This window comes from Silurus meridionalis, chromosome 12 (genome assembly GCF_014805685.1).
Source record: "Silurus meridionalis isolate SWU-2019-XX chromosome 12, ASM1480568v1, whole genome shotgun sequence".
NCBI lineage: Eukaryota > Metazoa > Chordata > Actinopteri > Siluriformes > Siluridae > Silurus > Silurus meridionalis.
In genome coordinates, this window is record NC_060895.1 from 9,914,279 (window position 1) to 9,937,178 (window position 22,900).

At 41.7% G+C, this 22,900-nt stretch overlaps 2 protein-coding genes across 5 annotated transcripts in view; one reads left to right on the top strand and one right to left on the bottom strand.

Annotated features, from left to right (window-relative positions):
- mcamb (melanoma cell adhesion molecule b) overlaps positions 1-11,915 on the bottom strand; it is a 37,813-nt gene extending 25,898 nt beyond the window's left edge. For 3 of the 4 annotated variants that reach the window (XM_046863633.1, XM_046863631.1, XM_046863630.1), the window contains exon 1: positions 11,796-11,915. In XM_046863633.1, coding sequence (XP_046719589.1) covers positions 11,796-11,853 — 58 coding nt within the window. In that variant the 5' untranslated portion in view covers positions 11,854-11,915. Of the gene's footprint in view, positions 1-3,393; positions 3,432-11,795 lie in introns of those variants that run through there. The other variant, XM_046863632.1, reaches the window with a different exon arrangement.
- A 7,595-nt stretch (positions 11,916-19,510) lies between these two features.
- On the top strand, positions 19,511-22,175 carry rnf26 (ring finger protein 26). Its single transcript, XM_046863398.1, has one exon. It carries the CDS (start codon positions 20,131-20,133, stop codon positions 21,442-21,444), a length of 1,314 nt encoding a protein of 437 aa, XP_046719354.1. The 5' UTR covers positions 19,511-20,130; the 3' UTR covers positions 21,445-22,175.
- The last annotated feature ends 725 nt before the right edge of the window (positions 22,176-22,900 follow it).

The window sequence follows — 22,900 nt, forward strand, 5'->3', positions numbered from 1 at the left end:
GAGAGATAGTAGTAACTGCAGAGTAACTGGTAATACCTTGATAAGAAATTGCACTCTACAGGACAATCACAAAATAGTTATATATTGACAAAAGTTGGTGGTCACCTGGACATTAGATTCGTATGTATAACTATAATATGCACTTCTTGTTCTAAATCCAACTGCCTGCTGCTACATACATGTACACACATCCGACCAGATTAAAAGTTTTTTTACTAGGTAGGGTACTAATTATGCAACAATAGTGAATGATCAATTCCCAGTCAGAAACACACTGGTAAAATCAAGGACTTTTGCCAGGACAAACCCTGACAAACACTGGTCATACCAGTGTTCATACTGGTCATACACTGGTCATATCCCAGCAAAATAAAGTCCATAATAAAGCAACTTTCAAAAGCGTTTGGCAGATGGCCTTATCCAGAGTGGCTTGCAAAAGTGCATTTGAACTCTATCAATGAATATATTTCGATATAATAGGTCATTGCCACTATCAGCCTAAAATTCTTATAAAAAGGTTCAAAAATGAAAAATCTGAGGCAAAAAAAAAACCATGGGACTGCAAGAACATCAGAGAGTTTAGTTGATTAATGATGTGTTCACAGCTGTGGGGGATTTCAGAGTGGCCAGGTGAACACAGTGTACAGTTTTTCATTTTAATTTGATCTTGTTTTTCACAAAACAAGACCAACATTCAGGCCTGCAGAGTACTACAACAAATGTGGGTTTTAGTTTTGTGCATGGGGGGGTTGAAGGGTAGATTGGGAAGAGAGCAAAGGTGTGGGTGGTGTTTTTATAAGATATGATCAGGCCAAACTACTTCTCCAAATCACAATAGAGTTTGAAGCTATAGTATACACACACATACAGGGAGGTGCAGATAAATGGGAAATTTTGGAACTAGGAGTTGGCGACCTTGGGGCATCAGCAATTGTTTGGAACCAGTGTGACCTAATTTTGAACCCCTTGCCTTCAGAAACAGCTCAGCACAGCAATGATGTTTGTTGTCGACCAGAGTGGCAAGGGATCCTAACAATGGCAGCTCGAACAGCCTTAATATTCTCTGGTGTGCGGACTATTTGAACACCAGCTGGGGACTTCAAAATTAGCAGACAGGACACAATCATGACGTCCTAACTGGTAATGGCACTGTAATTTCATTTGCGTAGCTCTCACACTATAACCTTCTTATAAAAGGTTGTACAGTGAATACTCTTTGGGCAACACTACCCCACTTCTCCATTAAGACTAATGGTGAGGGGTTCCAAACAATTGCCGACGTCTAAGGGTCGCCAACTCCTTGTCCCTAAATTTCCTGTTTCCCTGCGCCACCCTGTACCTTTTCATAATAAATGTCTACATGGAAGTTATTTAGCACTCTTAACAGAGGACCAATGCTCTATGAAAGCTAAATCACATTTAGCTGGTTGTACAGCCCTGGTTAAAACAAACATAAAGGAATTTCCCAGCTGACTGTGGCATGGCTCCTCACACAGAGCCTCTTCTGTACGGTTTTTGTGGGTCAGTGTTCTTTCAGTACCTACAGAATAAATTACCTCTTTAAACTGACGATTAAATCTACTCCTGCTAAAAGGTAACATTTCTTTAAGCCTGACCAGAAAATTCAGAGTTTTCTTTTTTAAATTTGACCATGACTCAAAATAAACATCCACTGACCACACCCAAAAATTCAAAGACCTCTAATATAAATAATATTAATCATAAAAAAACATACAGGGAGGGAGTTGTGCAGATTTTAAATCTTGTCAATATGATTTTGCAACATGGATTCCCCATTGCAATGCAAATTTTTTAGGCTTTTTATTTTATCCCCAACAATTAAAAGTGGTGGGATGTTGGTTAAATTGGAAATAGGAAATCTGCAGGCTTTGGGGAAAATGGATCAAAGTAAGTAGATATACTGTATTATAGGAGGCACTGAACTTGCTCCTTTCTGAAAGCTGACTGTTGGTGCAAAAGTGGGTGCCAGGTGTGGCCAGCTGCTTGTTAGTCTCAACAAAACATGATAGAGATGATGATAGAGAAAGAGAGAGAGCATTCGCTTTCAAGGTCATTATAGCTTCATTTTGAAAGTTCACTGAAGAGGAACACATGGCCCATGAGAATGAAAATGCTTTACCATAACTGGACTAAAATTTCATAAGATACAACAGCAATTTGACAGGGCACTCCATCAGCTTTTTCAAGATCTTTTTTAAGACATTGTTACTGAACTTCTTTCTAGGTTTCTGCAGCATAACAGGTTTTGTTCCTATTGTTTGAATTTGAATACGTCCCCATGCTCCCAGTGATAACATCTATCAGCAAAGAGGGGCACCTACTACATCACTCCACTTACTGTGGTTAAAAGAACCTTGAAAATATCTTTATCTACTCAGAAGCTGGAAAATGATCATTACAGAGTTGTTAACATCTCTTCCTGGAAACCTGGAAAGTCCCAAATGACAATGTTTTCTCACGTGCATCTATGTTTAATACACTATAAACGCTTTATCATGGGTCATTTGGGTTACAATGTGTATCCTCGTGATATGTGAACATTTTGACAAAAACATCTAGTAAATTAAAGCTCTAGTTAACAGTTGCAGTTGTGTCTAAAAAAAAAAAAAAAAAAAAGAAAATTTCCTGCTCATGTTGAGGTCTGGATATTGTCACCCTAACATTAACAACAATGAGTTATCCAGACATATTTATACAGTAACCCTAGAAGGACAGAAACTGTGAACAACAAGCGGTTGTGTGATAAGAGATAAGGTCCAAAAACAGACAAAAAACTAAAAAAAAGAATAATCTCCGAAAAAGAGCATAAAGTGAGAATTAAAATGCATCATGTGGATTTTCTCTCATTTCATTTGCCTTGAATATGAGTTAAAGCTGAGTGACTGAAAAATGATTACACAGCTTTCTCTTATTGTCTCCATAATGCACGAGTGTGACTCTAAAGAACAGAAATAGTGTACACTCATTCGAATGGTTCAGTAATGCTTAAATCTTGATTAAAAAAAATTCTGAAAGGGATGCCATTTCTTCACAGAATAATGGAAATTCATTCATTCTTTTATTCTTTGTGAAAGTATCTGTACCATTGGTCTAAAACAATTACAGCCAACCGTCTCAGATTGACATTCCAGACACTTCACACAGCATAACTACCTCAGTTTAAAGTTGTGTGGTAGAGCGGCCTTACGGGTTCGCCTTCTACCCAAATGATGGCGATACTCGCTGTGATGTTCCGTGTAAAGTGGTGTTTACAGCGTGCTCAAGTGCAAGGTCCAAAATATATATATAATAAAGAAAAGAATAAGTGGCAAAACAACAACACAAAGACAAATACAGGGAAAGTAAAGAAAACTATCCACCAAATAGCCGCACCTGCTCATGTGCATTCACCACAATAGTTCTCAGCCTCTGTTATCTCCACAATGCACCACTCCTACGACTTCCCTGCATTATAGTGGGAGGCTGGCTTATATAGTGTAAGCCCCTCCCCTTGGACTCAACCATTTTACCCAAAGGGGTTTGGTATTTTGTAGCCAGTCACAAAATGGCTTAATAACATTGTGAATATCATAAAAATAAATAAACATGACAATAATGTTAATACTAATAATAGTACTAATAATGCTAATAACAGAAATTAAGAAATTAATAATAATAACAATAATAATAATCACACAAACAAAAGTGTCCCTTCAACATAAGCCTGCCGACTTCCGGGTTTACTGCGCATGCGCGACGCAGCGCTGGCCCTTTAAAGCCGGCCGCTATTCAGCGCGCTCCGGTTGGCTGCCATCCAAACCCAACCCGGAAGACCGACGCAGCTAACAGGTGAGCACACAAAGTTTTCGGAAGTCCTTCCGTTTGTGTGTGTGTGTGTGTGTGTGTGCGCTCATTGTCCGGGATGAGAGATGAAAGAATGAAGTGAGTGTGTGTGTGTGTGTTTGCGAGCGGCGTGCTAGCTGGCGTGCGTGTGCACCCACAGCGCTGTAGCAAGAACCAAAGGAGAAGTGAAAGTGTTGTGTGTGTGTGTGTGTATTGTCATGCCGACCATAGGGACAGTTCACTCTGTCACATCACCTTCCCCCTCTGCAAGCCGCGAGCTTGCCGGGTGGCGAGACAGGTAGTCAGCAGTCAGGTTCTGTTTCCCTGGACGATGTCTGATCCTGAAGTTGTACGGCTGCAAGGAGAGGTACCACCTGGTCACCCGAGCATTGTGGTCCCTCATGGTGTGGATCCAGGTTAACGCTCTGTGGTCTGTTTCCAGGGTGAATTCTCTCCCGAGCAGATAGTACTTCAGGCTCTCCAGGGCCCACTTGATTGCCAGGCATTCCTTTTCAATAGTGGAGTACCGGGTTTCACGTGGCAGCAGTTTCCGACTCAGAAAGGCGACTGGTCTCTGGTTGCCTTCCTCACCCTGGGTCAAGACTGCTCCAATGCCCACCGCAGATGCGTCAACCTGGACGGTGAACCGCTTTGTGAAGTCTGGACTGCGTAGGACAGGCTCTGCACACATTCTTTCCTTCAGTGTGACGGCTGTCTCACAGTCGTCAGTCCACCTTATAGGGTTCTTCACCGCCTTTCCCAGCAGGTTGGTCAGCGGTCCTGCAGTGGTGGAGAAATTTGGGATGAACCGCGGTACCATCCCACCAGTCCTAAGAAGGACCTGACCTCCTTCTTAGTTGTAGGCCTCGGGCTGTTGCGAATAGCTTCTACCTTGTCCACTTGCGGCCTCAGCTCTCCGTCACCCAAGCGGTAACCCAGGTAGTCTGCCTCAGCCTTGGCCCACCCACATTTAACCACGTTCAGTGTCAGGCCCGCCTCCTGGATCCTCCTCAGGGTCTGTTCGAGGTGGTTAAGGTGATCAGCCCAGGTCTCGCCAGAACCACCACATCGTCCAGATACGCGGCCGACCATTCTTCCCCGCCTTGCAGCACTTGGTCCATCAACCTCTGGAATGTTGCTGGTGCCCCATGTAGGCCGAAGGGAAGAACCGTGAACTGGAACAGTCCAAGTGGGGTCCTGAACGCTGTGTAAGGTCTGGACATCTTTCCAGAGGCACCTGCCAATATCCCTTACACAGGTCTAATGTGGTCACGTACTTGGCTCCCCCGATCTTTTCCACTCCATTCACTGCTTGACGGCTCGATTACTCCCATCTCCAGCATCGTCCTAACTTCTGCCTTCAGTGGTGCCACCAGCCTCTCAGGCACCCGATACGGTCTCTGTCGAGATGGGGTTGTATTGGTCAGGCGGATCTTGTGGTGTACCAGGTTGGTCCGTCCAGGCCTCTGACGAAACAACGCCGGGTATCGACCAAAGAGCGTTTGCAGCTCAGCCTGTTTGGGTGCCTCCAAGTGTCCGAGGTCTACCTCTGCTGGCTGTGTCTGTCCGCTAGCCTTTGGTTCCGGATGATCCTCCTCCCGATCTTCCTCCACCTTCTGAATGAGCAGTACCGGGTCTGCCTTTTCGCTGGGAGGCTCTTTCCACTCCTTCAGCAGGTTAATATGGTACGTTTGCTTTGCCTTGCCTTTGTCAGGATGATAGATCTCGTACGATGTCTGCCCCATCCGCCGTACCACACTGTAGGGCCCCTGCCACTTCATAAGGAGCTTACTTGTGGACGTGGGCAGCAACAACAGTACTTTCTGTCCTGGTCGTAGCTCTCTGCTACGGGCTTGCTGGTCATACCACGTCTTCTGGTACTTTTGCGCCTTTTGGAGGTTCTCCGCTGCCAGCTTCCTGTAGTTTTCCAAACGATCCCTCATCTCTAGGACGTACTGGACTATGCCCTTTTCAGCCTTATTTCTTGAACAAGGGTCCTCCCAGTTTCTCCGGAGGAGGTCCAGAGGTCCTTGGACCTGCCAACCGTACAGGAGCTCGAAGGGTGAAAAGCCAGTCGATGCTTGTGGCACCTCCCGGTAGGCAAACAGCAAGAAAGGTAGCCATTTGTCCCAGTCCCTTCCAGTATCCGACACAAACTTCCGCAGCATGCCTTTGAGCGTTTTATTAAAACGCTCCACCAGTCCATCTGTCTGCGGGTGGTATGGACTGGTCTTGATAGCGGTGATCCCCAGCTGTCGGTGTAACTGTTTCATCAGTCCTGAGGTGAAGTTGGTCCCTTGGTCCGTGAGGATCTCTTCTGGGATTCCCACCCGAGAAAACAGCTGGATGAGAGCATTTATTATCTTCGGGGTGGTGATGGAGCGGAGAGGAAACGCCTCTGGGTACCTAGTGGCATAGTCGCTGATGACGAGGATATACTGATATCCTGTACTGCTCTTTTCCAGTGGCCCTACTATGTCCATAGCGATGCGTTGGAATGGAACGGAGATTACAGGCAATGGTTGTAGAGGGCCCTGTCTCGTCGTCGCACAGCACTGGTCTGCTGACAGGTGGGGCATGTGGTGCAGTACTTCTGTACATCCGTGTACAACGCCGGCCAGGCAGATCGTGAGCTGATACGTGCGTAGGTCTTCTGCAGAGCCAGATGTCCCGCCCAGGGAACTGTATGTGCTAGATGCAGCACCACGGGGCGACAACATCTCGGCACCACCAACCTGGTTATGTCTGAGGCTTGCATATACAGTATATTGTTGTTAATGACGTACTGCTCCCCACACACGTCCGCTTGCTTGCCTTGCCTCGCTTTCTCAAACAAAGGGTTAGCGACTGCCTGCACGCTGCAGCTCCACGATGTTCACCGGTACAGTCCATCCACTGACCTCCAGTCCTTCGGTTTTAATCTCCGCACTGGGGTACCGAGTCCTTTCTCCAGCCGACGTTGGCGACGTGATTTTCTGGGCCCCTTGGTCCCGCCCTGCAACAAGCTACTGTCCATGTCAGGCAATGGCTGCAGTCCCATCTTAGCTTGGGCCCGGTGACGACTGGACAGGCTAGCTGGACGTTGGATCTCGCCGCTCTTCCTCCCAGTTTGCTTGTACCAGTTCGGGTAATACCGGTACATCACGTCCCAAAATAACATCTGCCGGTAGGGTTTCCACAACAGCCACAGTGAGTAGGTATGTCTGCCCGTTTATGGACACATTCACCTCGGTTTGGGGTACTGTTTCACCTCTCCGCACACATTGTAACTTTGTGTGCTGCGTGAAAGACACCCTGGTCACGTGACATCTCTTCACCAGTGACATTGAACTCCCAGTGTCCAACAAAGCCTTCAACTCCTTCCCATTCACGGTCACTGGAACGAGTCGGGGGTTCCCGATACAATTCACTGTACTGTCCTCCTTCCTTGGGACATAACAGAACCCCGTCAGCTTGGCCTTTCTTGCTGGGCACACAGTTGCTTTGTGTCCTGGCTGTTGGCAATAGTAGCAGATGAGTTTCGGTTCTCTGGTGTCTTTGTCCCCCTTGCTGGCTTGAAGGTGGCAGCGAGATTCTCCAGCGCTCCATCCACTGGTAGAACTCTTCTGGTCACCTTTCACCAGTTGGAAACGACGACTCTCCTGGTGAGCGTTCCGATACTGCTGGGCAAGTTTGGCAGCAGCTAGCCCAGTTCTCGGCTCCGTTCCTTTACCCATATCCTGATCTCGTATGGCAGGACACGGAGAAACTGCTCCAGGATGACCATCTCCCAATCTCCTCCTTGGTGTGTAGTTCGGCCGCACCCAACGGCGATACAGGTGCCTCAGCCGATTATCGTCTCTGAGGGAGTCTCTGCGACTGGGGTTGTAGTCGCATCGAAACCGCTGACAATAGGTTTCAGGAGAAACATTAAACTTCTCCAACAGCGCCTTCTTCAGCTCACTGTAGACCACTGCTTGGTCTTCATCCATCGCCAGGTAGGCCTCCAGTGCTTGCCCGGTCAACAGCGGAACCAGCTGGTAGCTCCATTCGTCCTCCGGCCACTTCCAGGTTCTGGCGAGCCACTCGAACCGATGCAGATAGTTCTCAATGTCTTCCCATGCTGGAAGCTTGGCAACTTGGGCTCGGTTCTGAGCATTGGCTGACTGGTGGGCGTCGGTGTGCTCTGGGCCCTCAGTGCGGTAGCACTTCCACGGGGAGCTGGTGCAGGAAGCTCCAGTTGTGGGCTTACTGTTGGAGTGTGCGGGGCCCTTGGGGACAGGCTAATTCTCCGGGGTGCTGGTGTGGGCAGCTCCATTCGTGGGCTCTCCAGGCCCAGTGATGAAGAAGCTGGTTGGATGGCTTGCTGCATGGTCACCTGCAGAGTCTGCAGCGCTTGGAGGTAGCGTTGCTCTTGCTGCTCCTGTGAAATTAATAATAATAACAATAATAATAATCACACAAACAAAAGTGTCCCTTCAACATAAGCCTGCCGACTTCCGGGTTTACTGCGCATGCGCGACGCAGCGCTGGCCCTTTAAAGCCGGCCGCTATTCAGCGCGCTCCGGTTGGCTGCCATCCAAACCCAACCCGGAAGACCGACGCAGCTAACAGGTGAGCACACAAAGTTTTCGGAAGTCCTTCCGTTTGTGTGTGTGTGTGTGTGTGTGTGTGTGCGCTCATTGTCCGGGATGAGAGATGAAAGAATGAAGTGAGTGTGTGTGTGTGTGTGTTTGCGAGCGGCGTGCTTGCTGGCGTGCGTGTGCACCCACAGCGCTGTAGCAAGAACCAAAGGAGAAGTGAAAGTGTTGTGTGTGTGTGTGTGTGTGTATTGTCATGCCGACCATAGGGACAGTTCACTCTGTCACAAGTTGACTTCTACTATGATCACTAAATTGCAGATAACACACAAAGCACTTGATTGTTGCTCTTCAGTCCTTGTATAAGAGTGCTTTGTAATGCTATGTTTCCTCTACATGGGACTCGAAAACGCTGCAGTGTCAGTGTCAGAGTGGCCTTTAACTCATAATTAGATGGTGCCAGTGAGCTCACATTTGCTCTTTATTACAGATATGGCTGGAATTTTATTTTATTTTTTTTTTTTTTTTTTTTTTTTTGCAATGCAACTTTGATGAGTCAGGCAGGAAAGATGTCCTTTAATGTCATGTACTTAACAGCGAGGGCATCTTTGTGCACTGTGAATTTTTTTAAGCTGCCCTCGAATAGAAGTGTTGTTTATTATGTCAATTTTAAGTCTAATTTGTATATACATACATACATACATACATACATACATACATACAGTACATACATACATACATCTTGTTTTCACTCAAAGTTTCCTCCTTATGTCATCATAGGCAGATTTCACAAGCTCTTTGTGAAAATGTCACTGACCTAAGACTCCTTAAACAAACAAAAAATTATAATAATTCTTTATATATGGTATAATAATATATTTACTGATGCATTCAGCCAACCAAACTAAGCAAAGCACATCCCTAAGTACAGTAGCTTCTGAAATCTGCTTTCTATTATAAGCAACACAGATAGCAACAAGAAGAAATGAAAGGTTTAACCTCTGTCACAGTTATTAGTTTAGACTTTTGAACGGTACAAAGAGGTTCAGAACAGGACGTGTGGCATGCTTGGGATGCATCTGGTTGCCAGTTGGCGTTGTAAATAGCATGATATATGCACAAAAGGCATTATAGATTTCCACAGCAGCACGTCTCATTGTGTCATTTTTGGAAAGGGCCAAAGACCTACAATACATCACACAAGTGTATCCAGTCTGATCCAGTGGTGTATTAGGAAAGAAGGTAAATCAAGAACAAAACCTTCTTTAGCTCAAGGTGGTATCATTCATTATAGTTCATGTATATAGTGAGGTCCAAAATCTGAGACCACAATGATGTTTTCTTTCAAAAATAAGGCTTTAGATTTTTATTAAAAAAAATTTTAATGTTCAATATATTGATTATTTTATATTTCTATTTAAATGTAAGTGTGAGAATTATTTTATATATTTAAGCACTATATCTTTAATCATTATATCTTTAAGCATTAGTCAGACATTAATCACGGGAATAATACTTGTGACCCCGAACATTCAGTTCTTGTCTTTATTTTATTTTTTAGACTGTCACCTTTTGGTATGTGCTGATCTGCACATACACCCTAGACAGGTCCTCTTTCTGTTTCCTTCTTCCTTCGTTCCTCTTTTCGCATCCACACTGATCTCCCTGTCAGATTTTATCTGTGATATATATTCGTGTGTGACACAATAAAGCTTTGGAACTTCTCTCTGAAAACTGACTCGTGTGTTTCATTGAGACTTGTCCAAGTACTTGCAGGAGAGCAAAGATCGAGAGAAAAGGCTGAATTCGGGGGTATCCTGTCTATATGACAGAAGGTGAACCTGTCCAGGGGACAGATGATAAGATAATTCCTTACAGTAAGCAAATTATTGATACCAATAATGTTAATTGCTTTGTACACAAGGTCAGATATTCCTCATGTCTAATCTCTTCAACTGGATTTTTTTTCGTGAATGCACCAGGTTCCAAGAAACTATGAAATTCATGTAAATATTTTAGACTTTCATTCAGGATGTGGATAATGAATATTGTTGTATTAAATTGTATTAAATTAAAGCAGACTGCAAAACAAAAGTATTTTGGCCCCCACTGTAATTTGCTAATTATTGGCAATAAAGATATATTCATCACCTCTTTCTGATCTATTTTATTGTTTAATTGGGTTTAATCACAACCTGGTCCAGGTGTTTCTTTGGTGTTTCTTTGAATGTGTGTCAAAGTAGGCCAATCAAAATTGAAAATTTGCTTTATAAATACAACTAAATTCAACAGGAAATTAATATAGTAAAGTGTGACATCAGGGACAAAAGTGGAATGTGAGCAAACAGGAGGTAGACACAATGAGGAGAAGCACTTAGAGTTAAAAAACAAACATTAAGAGACCCAGATGTTTGGGGATTACAAGCAAGGAAGTTAGAAACAAAGACAAGGGGGCAAAAGGAACTGGTGTCACTGACATTAAGATGTGAAAAGGCTTGAAATAGGAAAAGGTCATGTGAGAATGCACTTGTCACACCTTATACATTTCCATCACTTCTACTGATGGTGCATGTTAGAAGGAAGGAAAACCCATAAAGTTAGGCATTTGTGAATTATTATCTTTACCTGAAGCATTGAAATTGTTTTAAGTAATGCCGTGATCCAGTAAGGTGCTCTCACGAGTGGCTCGATTTAACCACCAGCTTGTGGTCTCTAAAGTGTACACCACTTAGATATGTTACTATTTTCAATGCTCTCCAAACACACAGCCGGACTGAACCTGATGCTCGTCCTGGCAACAAACATGCGCCTGTTTCTTATAAAAAAACAAAAAATTGCTGCCATTGCACACTTTTATATATTACACTGAGGAAATGTTATAAGAAAAAGGTTTTCTAAAAATAATAAGTAAACAATTACAATACATTTCGCATGATCTGAAAAAAGAAATGCTACATGTATAACAAAAATAGGACTAAAAAAGGATTATTCATTATTTATTTAATTATTAGCCCTGGAATAACCCATCTCATATCTTTATGTCATAATACATGCCAGTTAAATCTTGGGTGTAAATTCATGATTTATTGATTCATCTTTTCTATAAGTTGGGTGCAATATGTGAGAAGGTATGCATATAATAAATAACCTGAATATAGACAGAAAAAAGTCTATAGTAGTAATGTATTTAATGCTGCATTGTAACTGTAGGTCATTGTAATTGTATAACTGTTCAACCCAAATGAGAAAACCTCAAAGCATCACTTTGTAATGCACTTCATCCTGGAAGTGCAGCAAAAAAAAAACTTTTTATTCTCCCAACAACAAAAAAAATTATGTGTGCATGAATGATAAAAATACAAATTGTTTTAATACGGATAATTTGTCACTCACCCTGCCAACTGAGGAGGTAAAGTCCTATAAGTGCAAGGGCGACCTTTTGCTGAGCCATTTCTCCCCCCCAAGGTCCTGCAGCTGAACTGACAGCGAACTTCTCGCTTTACTGAGTGAGAGCTGGAGATGGCAAAAGGAGAAAGACATGCGCTCTACGAAACATCGCGAGAACACCGCGAGACTTGCGTGGTTGGGGGGGGGGGGTGTAGTGTAGTGTAGTGTGTGAAGGACAGCGTGTGATGTGAGCTGCCTGGTGTTCATTGTCTGTGTGTGTAGGGGATGGTGGGGATGGTTGTCATAACACCATGGTGTGCAGTTTATAAATATTATTATTAAAATGTTTTTTGTATCTGTTCTAAATGTACCTTCAAATAATACTTTTCGAGTTTTTAATACTCTAATCAACATGGACAAATATGGATGCTTTATGCAGATGTAATGTATGTTTAGTATTACTGAAACCACCCTAAACATAGATCACAAAGAACAGAGATGTGTTACAACGACGGTAAACATGAACTTGTTCCTGTCTATTAAACACATGGGAAAAAGAACATAGAAAAACCATAGATTCCCATTACTTCTAGTTCTTTGCACTGAGCCAGCTGCTCAAACAGACAAGCCTGTTTACATTTCAAATGACAGAGCAGTTCGTAAAAATAAAATACTATTGTAAATGTTTTAAAGTAATTATGGTGTTTTAAATTATGTAAATCATCAGTACACCAAACGGAACTGTTGCTATGTTTCCACACGGATGGTTTTTATTGCCGTACGTGTGCTTCATGGCGGATTTTGCGTAATTAACACGTTTTGATTTTATATGTTGGGAGAAATAATTATTTGATCCCCTTGCTGGTTTTGTACATTTTCCCCTTACAAAAAAAATTAACAGATTTAAAAATGGTAGGTTTATTTTAACAGAAAGAGAAAGATTATCAAAACAATCCTGATATTATTTGTAAATGTATTTGTATTTGATCGAATGAAATAAGTATTTGATCCTGTGCCAACCAGCAAGTCTCCCACTAACAAAATTAGTCCTGTCCCTACTCCTAATATCAACTCATTATGTGTATAAAAGACATCTGTCATAGAATCAACCTCGTCTATTCAAACCTCTCCACCACCATGGGCAAGACTAGAGAGCTGTCAGAGGACGTCAGGGACAAGATTGTAGACATGTAAAACCTTCTTTCGGCTTCTCCCATTAGGGGTCGGCACAGCGGATAACCCGCATGTTTGATTTGGCACGTTTTTACACTTGATGCCCTTCCTAACGCAAACCTCCCCATTTATCCGGGCTTGGGACTGGCACTAAAAGTGCACTGGCTTGTGCAACCCTAATGGCTGGGGTTGGTTCCCGAACCCGGGCCGAAGCGGTGAGAGCGTCGCATCCTAACCACTAGACCACCAGGGAACTGTATCAGAGAACAAGATTGTAGACACATACAAGGCTGGAATTGACCATCAGGAAAGACAAAATCCATTAATGGAATAACCTGGTCATTTAGTATATTCAGGTAGTCAGCTGATCTCATTCTTTGGGTACATAACATTGCTGAACCGAGACCTGACCAACTGCAGCAACCCCAGATCATAGCACTGCCCCCACAGGCTTGTACAGTAGGCACTGGGCATAAAAGGTGCATCAGTTGATCCACCTCTCTTCTTACCCTGATGCACCCATCACTCTGGAACAGGGTAAATCTGGACTCGTCAGACCACATGACCTTCTTCCATTGCTCCCGACTCCAATCATTATGCTCCGTAGCAAATTGAAGCCTTTTAATCAGATTAGCCTCACTGATAAGTGGTTTTCTTAAGGCTACACAGCTGTTCAGTCCCAATCTCATAGTTCCCTTCACATTGTGCATGTGGAAATGTTCTTACTTTCACTATTAAACATACAGTAGGTGTGAGTTCTACTGTCGTTTTTTTTGCCATTTAAGTTTCACCAAACGTTTAATTGATCGCCAAACACGATTGTTCAAGATTTTTTTTTTCGACCACATATCTTCTTCGAAGATGATGGTTTTCCACTATCCTTTCAGTTTTTAATAATGCCTTGGACAGTTCTTAACCCAATTTTAGTAGTTTCAGCATTCTCCTTAGATGTTGTCTTTGCTTGATGCATGCCAATAAGTTGACCATTCTGAAACAGATTAACATCTTTTGCACCACAGGGCGTGTCTTCCAACATGGTTGTTAAATAACTTGTTGCCAGCTAAAACATAATCATCCATGCAGTAATTATCCAATGGGAGGTTCTTACATATTTGCTTAGTTAAATCCAGGTGTTGACTATTTTTTTTGGATGGGCAGATGTGGTAACACTACAGAACAGGTGGGTCATTGGAGATCTGTTGCGCCTACTGCATCTGTCATAATGTGCTGATGACAGCTTGAGTCTAAGTGCACATTGTTTTCTCACCTGGAAAAAGGTAGCTGTGTGCTGTAGATTACTAGGAACACATGAACCTGAACGTCTAAAAAAAACACTACAGGACCACACTAGCATATACCATGACTTTATATTCACAGTAGACAAGATATTAGAGATTCAAATTTCCTCAAGAGTCATTTCCTGCTCATTATTTTACGGTGTACATAAAAAAAAGAGCAGTAATGGTTTATAGGGTACAAAAAGAAGAGATTATTTAATATTTAATATCAGTGCAAAGAGGTTGGAAAATTCACATCTGAGAGTGCTTTGTGTATTGTTTTGAGACCGATTAATGTTCTTCGCTTGCCACTAATGTTGGGAAGGCAGCGCAGTGGAAAAAGCCCAAATTCAGAGAGACAGTAGATGCTTATGGACTAAGTGTTAGATAAGTTATTCGTAGAGTTATATTGCTCTTTCTTTGTGTTCACTAGGACTTCCTGTGCTAAGTACCAAATTGTCATTCATTTTCACAGCAATAAAAAAACCCATTCTCTTTATTTTTAATCACAGATGCACAGGTAAATGTTGCACACGTTCAGAAAATGTAGTTAAATTCTAATTCACTATTGTAAAAAATATATATATGAAATCACAAGATGTTTTGCCGTTAAAGGCTAAAGCAGGAAATTGTAACAGAAAAATGCCTTCATTTTCTTTGTGTTCTTTCTTTTTGTAATTGAAGGCTAATGCCCCTATCTTATCATTCAGTTATTCAGTTGAATGAATATGTATACATGAATGAATACATTAATACAATTACATTCCAATTCCAAATTGGAACCATGCATAACAATTTTCCCATACTCATTTATATCTAGAATGCATTTTAGACTCAGATATTCAACTACGAGTTTTGGGAGATAGGAGAGTACTCCTGAACCTGGAGAAAATCTCACTGGGCAGTTAATTAAAACAAGCTACAAAAAATGCCAAGCATGATGACTATTTATGCAAAAAACTTTCTATTCTTATTGGGACTGATATATTTTAGGAACTGCCCTGCTCTAAGAGGGACTTGTGGACTAAAAATGAACATTGACTACATAAGACCCATCAATGATTATATATATATATATATATATATATATATATATATATATATATATATATATATATATATATATATATATATATATTTATTTATTTATTTATGTGTGTGTGTGTGTGTGTGTGTGTGTGTGTGTGTGTGTGTGTGTGTGTCAAATTTTCAGACTACCTATTAGATTTATATTTACACACACAATATATACAGAATAGTTCTATTTAGTTTGTTAAGGCTATAGTCTTTGCCATCAGGGTGTGTTACCAGGGCTCATGATGACTTTGTTACCCAGCATCCACTAACTCTGAGTGAATCTGTCTTGGCTGTCCAAAACAAAAGGAAGTTAAATGGAAGGTCACATAGGATTTGTTTACTGCCAGGCCATCTGGGTCAAGAATGGCTAGAGTATTGTATGTGAAGTGAGGGGGCCTTTTAGAGTCTACCATTATGGGGTCATGGTCATGAGACAGTTGGTTTGAAATGTCTGCTATTCTTGCATATCAAGGAAATAAGCAAAACTGAAAACCTTCAGTAGTTCTGATAGGAACAGCCCTAAAAGTCTTTTAGTCAGTTGATGACTATGATCACATATCTAACTTTACTTTTTGTGCCATAGCCTATAGAAAATACTAATAGTCTCTTGAGCTTTAGTAAACAACTGGTTTGTCTCTCTCATGATGTTCCCCAAGTCCTACAGAAAAAAAATGTCTGTCTTTCAAATATAGCTGCATTCATTGTCCAGCTTCCCTCAGCTTCATGCCATAGATGATTACACCATCAACAAGAATAGCTCTTATTTCATTTCTTTGTCTTTCTCATCCCATGAGCCACCCTCTTTGTCTTCCTCTGCCTCCTTTCCTTTTATGGTCCTACTTGTTCCATTGTTGTTGTTGTCTCCTTTTCTTTTTTTGATTTTCTGTGCAATTGAGACAATATGGGAAATTGAGTGGATAATTATAGTAAATTGTGTTTACACAGGTGTGAATTCTTTTCTCACTCCCTCATTACCACGTAATTTAAACTGTATTAATAGGACTTTTGTGTTAATGTTTCGCGTAGCTGTTTTTCCACTGTGTAAGATTTTGAATTCAGTGATAGTTTGTGGTTCTAAAATGTTGTTTGAGCAAAAATGAGGTAAAATAGTTGAACTACAATCATGGCATCATATTTTGGCCAGGCTATATATGGGCTTATAGCAGCAAATAATATGTAATATTATGCTTAATATATTATTAATTTATTTCCGTTAAGATCAAACATTTAATATTAATTTAAACCACTCCCTGTGATGCTCTCCTGCTAATTATGTGACTTCATTTGCTAAAAGCATCTTAAGGATTTTTTTACTTGTCCAAGCCTGATGTATGGAAACTGTGAATGTTCTCAGCTCAACTTTTTTACTGGTGGAAAGACCCTTCCTCATGTAAGGACAGATTAGGAAGGAAATAGGATATAAGTCATTCTTTCCATTCTGAACCCAAGTCATCTGTGTGAATCAGAAGAGGCCATTGTGTGTAAAGCACAAGAGTGGTGGCTGTAAGTGTCTCTCACAGAGTGGGGGCTCAGGGGCACAGGGTCAAAGATGTTTCAATTCCCATTTACAGAAGGCATGCTTACAAGAACAAGATGGGCAATAGGCTGTTTTCATGTAGATGTTTTAAAAGTCATACATAACTATGCTTAAACATTTTTAAGACTTCTTTGTGTAACACTGATGTATTTGTTAATATGATTGGAACAAGTTTATGATCATCAAGAAATGACATTTCCTCTGCTTAGGGCACAAGTTTACAACTGAGTACAAGGCTAAAAGAAATGTCCTTGGGAAGGCAATTTTTCACAGGCCAAATTATCAGCCCATGGGAATACAAGTTTTAACATATCAATATTTTCTTTACTTTGGCTCTTCCCATTTCAGGCTTTTTCATGAACACATGTGTTGTTTTTGGCTGAAATGCGTGGGTTTATGTGGTATGTGAGGTCAAAGCCAGAGCTGACACCAGACTGCACACCAGCAGTTTCTTCTGTTGACAGTTTGTGTTTTCCCACAGAAGCTTCTACATAACCAATTTACCCTAAACACTTCCATTTGCCTCTAGATTCTGATCAATATTAATTCTTCTCATATTGTTTTTGGCACATTGAAAGGTCAATACAGGTCCTTCAAAAAGCAAGGATTTAGGAGATCTCGTAAACTACAGAACTAAAAAAAAAGACCAAAAATAGAAACATATCCACTTGCTGCAAGTAGTTTATCATTTTACATAAACAGCATAAGACAGTTACAATATAAGGACAAAAGTTTGTGGACACCTGACAGTAAAATTAATATGTGTTTTTCTGACCTGCCGTTCCACATTTAGACCTCATTTGCCGTAATAATAGCATCCACTCTACTGGGAAAATGGTTTTGGGGTGTGCTTGTAGAGATTTGTTCTCATTCCACCACAAGGGTGTGAGTAAAGTCAGTTACTGATGTGAGGTGAGGAGTTCTGGGGTACAGTCAGTGTTCCAATTCCTCCCTAAGGTGTTCAGTGGGGTTGAGGTCAGAGCTCTTTAGAGGGCCATACAAGATCTTCCACTCAAAGCCATATAAACCATATCTGAATGGAGCTGGCTTTGTACACATAGGCATTGTCATGCCGGAACATTTCTGGCTCTCCTAGTTCAATTGAAAGGAACATTTAATTCTACCACACCCAGAACCATCCTATACAACTGTATGACTCTAACTTTGTGCTAACAGTTAGGGGAAAAGCCACATACGGCAGGAACATTCAAGTGTCACAATAAAACTGTGTAAAAGCCAGATACAGGAAGAACTATTACTAGAGGAATATTTGCAGTCATGTGTTCATGAAAACAGATTAGTGTTGCAAAACAAGTCAAGAGTCAAGAAGTTTTTTTCGTCATTGCAACCATATATAGCTGACGCAGTACACAGTGAAATCAAACAACGTTTCTCCAGAACCCTGATGCTACATACAACAATCACAAAAACAGAAAACACAGGGCTAAGGACTAGTGTCCTCGCCACATAAAGTGCATGTGTGCAACCAGGTGCAAACAGTGAAAAGACAGCACAAGACAGTGCAAGACAACACACAAAACACAAAATAGCGCCACCAATAAGCCTGTTGTAAAGAGACAAAGTGAACAGAGGAAAGAATTAAAACAAAAACAATATTGTACTGAGAAAGGTGATATATTGGGAAAAAAATAATTCAAAAGACAACACATTTCACAATCCAGTCTTATTCCTATTGTCAGAATTATATCTATTGAATAGTGAAATCCATAAAATGAGACTATTAAATATAATGAATGGACATTCAGTGCCACCCAGACAAGGCACCCTTTTGAGTCTTGTTTCATTTAGGGTTCCTTCCTCATACCATCTCAAGGAGTTTTTCTTTGCCACAGTAGCCACTGGATTGCTTATTATGGATAAACCTATAGGGAACAAAATTATAGTCACTAAACGTGTTCATTTCAACACTATATTGCCTTTATCTCTTTAAAGCTTCAAAAACATTCACTTGAAGACCAAGATCAGTTAATGTAATGGGTGGAACTGGGTGTAGATCCTTTTTCATTGCAATTAAAACTCTTAGATTTTAATAAGATGCTGTGGCCAGACTTGGAGACAGGGTGTAGCAGAATATATGTAGCAGAATCCACAAGGGGTTTTGGGGATTTCTTGTCCACCCAGAAAGAAAACAATTTTGCAAGGTCTCAACAAAGTGTGTGTGTGTGTGATAAAAGTTTATTCTGAGTAGAGATAACGTTTGAAAACACGTTTTTTTGCTTTGTTGCGTTAGATCAGTTTTTGTAAGGGCATGTTGCGCCCTCTATTGGTGTTTTTTTTAAACAAAACCTAAAAAAATAATAGTTTAATATACTGCGACCATTCGTTCATAATATTTAAAAAATAATAATAATTTTCCTTATTTTGACATAAAATCATTTGTATATTATTTATTTGTAACTGGCTGATATTTAATATATTGTATATTTTTGTACACTTCTCTTTCTGTTTTATCGCAACATATTGCAAAAAAAAGCTACATAAATATAATAAATGAAATATCCAAAATTAAGAATTAGCGCATTTTTTTGGGGGGGGCAAAAAAAAAAAAATTAAATAGTCTGTTCGTGTGTCGGCAAACACACATTCGCCAGAATTCTGCGCAATCTTTACGCCGGATTTTGCGCAAGATGCGCGCAGACATGGTGCGATGAATATGCCCGAAAGCAACATGGCGGATAGTGAGGGCAGGGAGTTGGTGTTTAAGTGAAATCGAAAACAGTCCGAGTCCATGTACAAATATATTGTTATTTTAGTGATTGGGGTTGACAGGAAGGCGTTTCTTGCTGACTTTAGAATGCACTGGAAACCAGGTAGCATTGAGGAAATGTAACGCACTGGACTTGTTTAGCTTGGAGGCTAACGAATGAGCGATGCACGTCGGTTTAAACGTAAACATCCGGTCGCTGTTTGGCGCATGTCTGTGCGGTAGAACTCAGCTTGTTTGCTATTTAAAATCCCTCCTGGCTCCTGATTAATCAACATTAATCGGAAGAAACCTGTTTTTTTTCTTTCTTTCTCTGGATTACATATGATTACATACATATAAGTAGGGTGCTGTGATTAATTTCCACAGACAGCCATGATCTCAAGTCTGGAAGTTTCTTGTTCTGGAGCTGACCTTTGTTTTACTGTAATCTTTAAACATTATGTTCCTGCATTGGAGATAAAACAAGGCCCGGAAGCGTTCACTTTCACAGCAAAGATGATCTGCAGCTGATTTTTCCTGACTTGGAGTTGGCATTGAGGAGATCCTAATATGGGTTTGCTTCACTTTGTCTTCAGTGTTTTTGGGAAGTGCATTGACCTCATTTGTTTGCTTTTGGACATCAATTTCATACTTGTGAACTCACTGGTCCGGTTGTTTGCGACACTCATCCACCTGGTCGGTAGTGTACCAATGCTGCTGACTAACTCACTGCAGGAATGTGTGGATCTCTCGCTGTTTTACCTGATCACCATGATGGACGGCATGACCGTCGTGACCCACAATGTGATCGGAGGCTGGATGCAGCTGCTTGGTGGATTGCTCGAAAGCTGCAAAATGATAGGCTACTTGTCTACGCATGTACTGCTGCGCACCAAAGAGCTTCTGCATCGTGGGCTGCTCTCTGGACAAGGCTTTCTGAGGCAGATCTGTGAGGGCTGCGGTATTGTGTTTAGCCTCTTGCTTTACTTTGTCAACACCATCATCAATCTTCTGCTCATAGGAACGCAGAACCTGTACGCTCTGGTGCTCGGCATGGTCGAAGCCGTAGCCAGCCCTTTACATAAAGCTCTCGAGCTTGTCTTGACTGTCTTTACCTTCTTCTACAGCACCCTAGTGGGCACCTCGCTTCTACTCTGGACACCATGCAGGCTAGCCGTGGAGTTTGCCAGCTCTTTAATCAGTGTCTTCTTGCTAAACTCCTATGGACTGCTGCTGACTATGGCCATAATCATAAGTGCCACCATCTACCTAAACCCTGCTCTGTGTCAGAGCGTAGTTCGACGAATAGCAGACCATGTTAACGGGGCGCCCGCTCTGCAGCGGCTTCACAGAACTCGACAGAGGTTGTACTTACTGGAAAGACACTTGCGGCAAGCCACAACCTGGGTGCACAGTCGGCTTGGTCTTTGGATGACCTTTGCAGGAAGAGGAACTCTCAGAACAGGAGACGGGACGGTCCAGGAAGTCAACACCGAGCACGACCCTACCGACGTGCTTGAAGGAGAAGAAACGAGGGACGACAACGATGCTGCAGATGAGCCCCAAGCGCCACCTCCAGCTCCTGAACCCTCAGATCAGACGCTCCCGAATGCCCGCTCTCACAGGCCGCTTCGAAAAATGGCATCCGAAGACGGCTGCAAAGCCGCCCCTGCTGACAGCCTGCTCACACTCCTACAGGAGCAAGAGGAGAGAAAGAAGTGCGTCATCTGCCAGGACAGCACCAAGACCGTCGTGCTTCTGCCCTGCCGCCACTTGTGTTTATGCAGAGACTGCACCAACATCTTGCTGCGCCAACCCATCTACCAGCACAACTGCCCACTGTGTCGCCACATGATCCTCCAAACCATGGACGTTTATCTCTGAAAAACTGAACTAAACGTGGCGACGAATCTCAGGGTAATGCACGGCTGGTTTCCCATTGTGCAAATTCTGTTGCCCATTCCACTGTGCTGAATCTTTTTGCTACTTTTGATTGTATATAAACTCTCATGAATGTTCCCTTTTATACACACACACACACTGAGGCTTGCCACCACGACACAGCCCTTTCGTATGTAGTGTTTTCCTTTCATGATTCCGCTTTTCTACTGACGCACACTAATATTTTATACTGGAGTGTTGAATACATGATTGTAAGATTTACTTGGAGAAAGAACAATGCGAGGGTTAGAATCACTTTATTTCTATCAGTACAGTATACACTAAACATGAGCTAATATTCAGCAACATGTTTGTGACTCAGTACTCCAGCCTTATAATGTGAACGTCTCGTATTCCCCGGCTCCTCAAATTACAAATGATTTTCTACAAGTCCCATTTGTTGAACTGCTTTATCGATTTGCGCCGAGTGGACATAACGATATTTCGGGAAGTAATTTTTTTTTTCTTGTGTTTATATAATGATTGTTTTGTCCTTCTACTGCAATGGCTTGATTTTGTGTGTTCGTTCATGTTCTTTTGAATCAATGCATTGTGAATTGAATTGTGATTTGATATTCAGAAATCCAAGAGCTTTTCATGTTATTTTTTTATATGAAAGTGTTTAAAAAAACACATTTCTGATGAAAGAATTAAAAGAGAGAATCTGACCCAAATTCTGAGGATTTTTTTTTTCTTTTTGTCAGTTATAGAAAAAAAATATATAAATCTGAAACCCGACATAATCAGGGAAACATTGAAGCTTTAACACCGTGTTTTGTGTTTCAGCCAAAGTAACCAAATACATCAGGCTGTGGTCTTTTTTTTTCTATTTACTTCAGGTTCATTTGTACAAATCTTTTTATTAGAGGTGTAGGCAAATGGTTGTAATGTGGATTAGGCCCAGCACAGAAAACGACTGAGTAGTAAACTGCTCAGAAAAGTGAGACGTTACGCTCCAGAATCATTCGATTGCTATAAGCGTTGCTCTCAGAAACAGGCTGAAGTTCCATCTCGTGTAAACAAAACTGCCATGTTTGTGTAAGTGAATGTAAACCTACTCATCTGTTTATATTTCCCAGTGTGTGTTTCCCCAGAGTTGTGCTGTTTTGAATTATTGCTGCCATACTGACTGCTGGATATCATGGAGAGGAAGCTTTTTCCTAAACGAGTCTTACAGGCTGCCCATTCGGAACCACATACTATTACAGCCTCCAAATATTTCTCATGTGCTGAGCGATTCTTTGTTTGAGTAGTGCTGCATTTTTTTTTTTATTCTTAAAAGAAAGTTAGCAAACTTTTGATGCCTTCATCACAGGGACATCACTGACAGTTACAATGGTATTCAATAGGACACAAATTTTAGCCAGACACTAAATTGGATGCTATGAACTTTCTAGTT

Bases quoted from the DNA above. Each gene is read 5' to 3' on its own strand.
- rnf26 (XM_046863398.1), top strand. From the start codon at position 20,131: ATGGGTTTGCTTCACTTTGTCTTCAGTGTTTTTGGGAAGTGCATTGAC.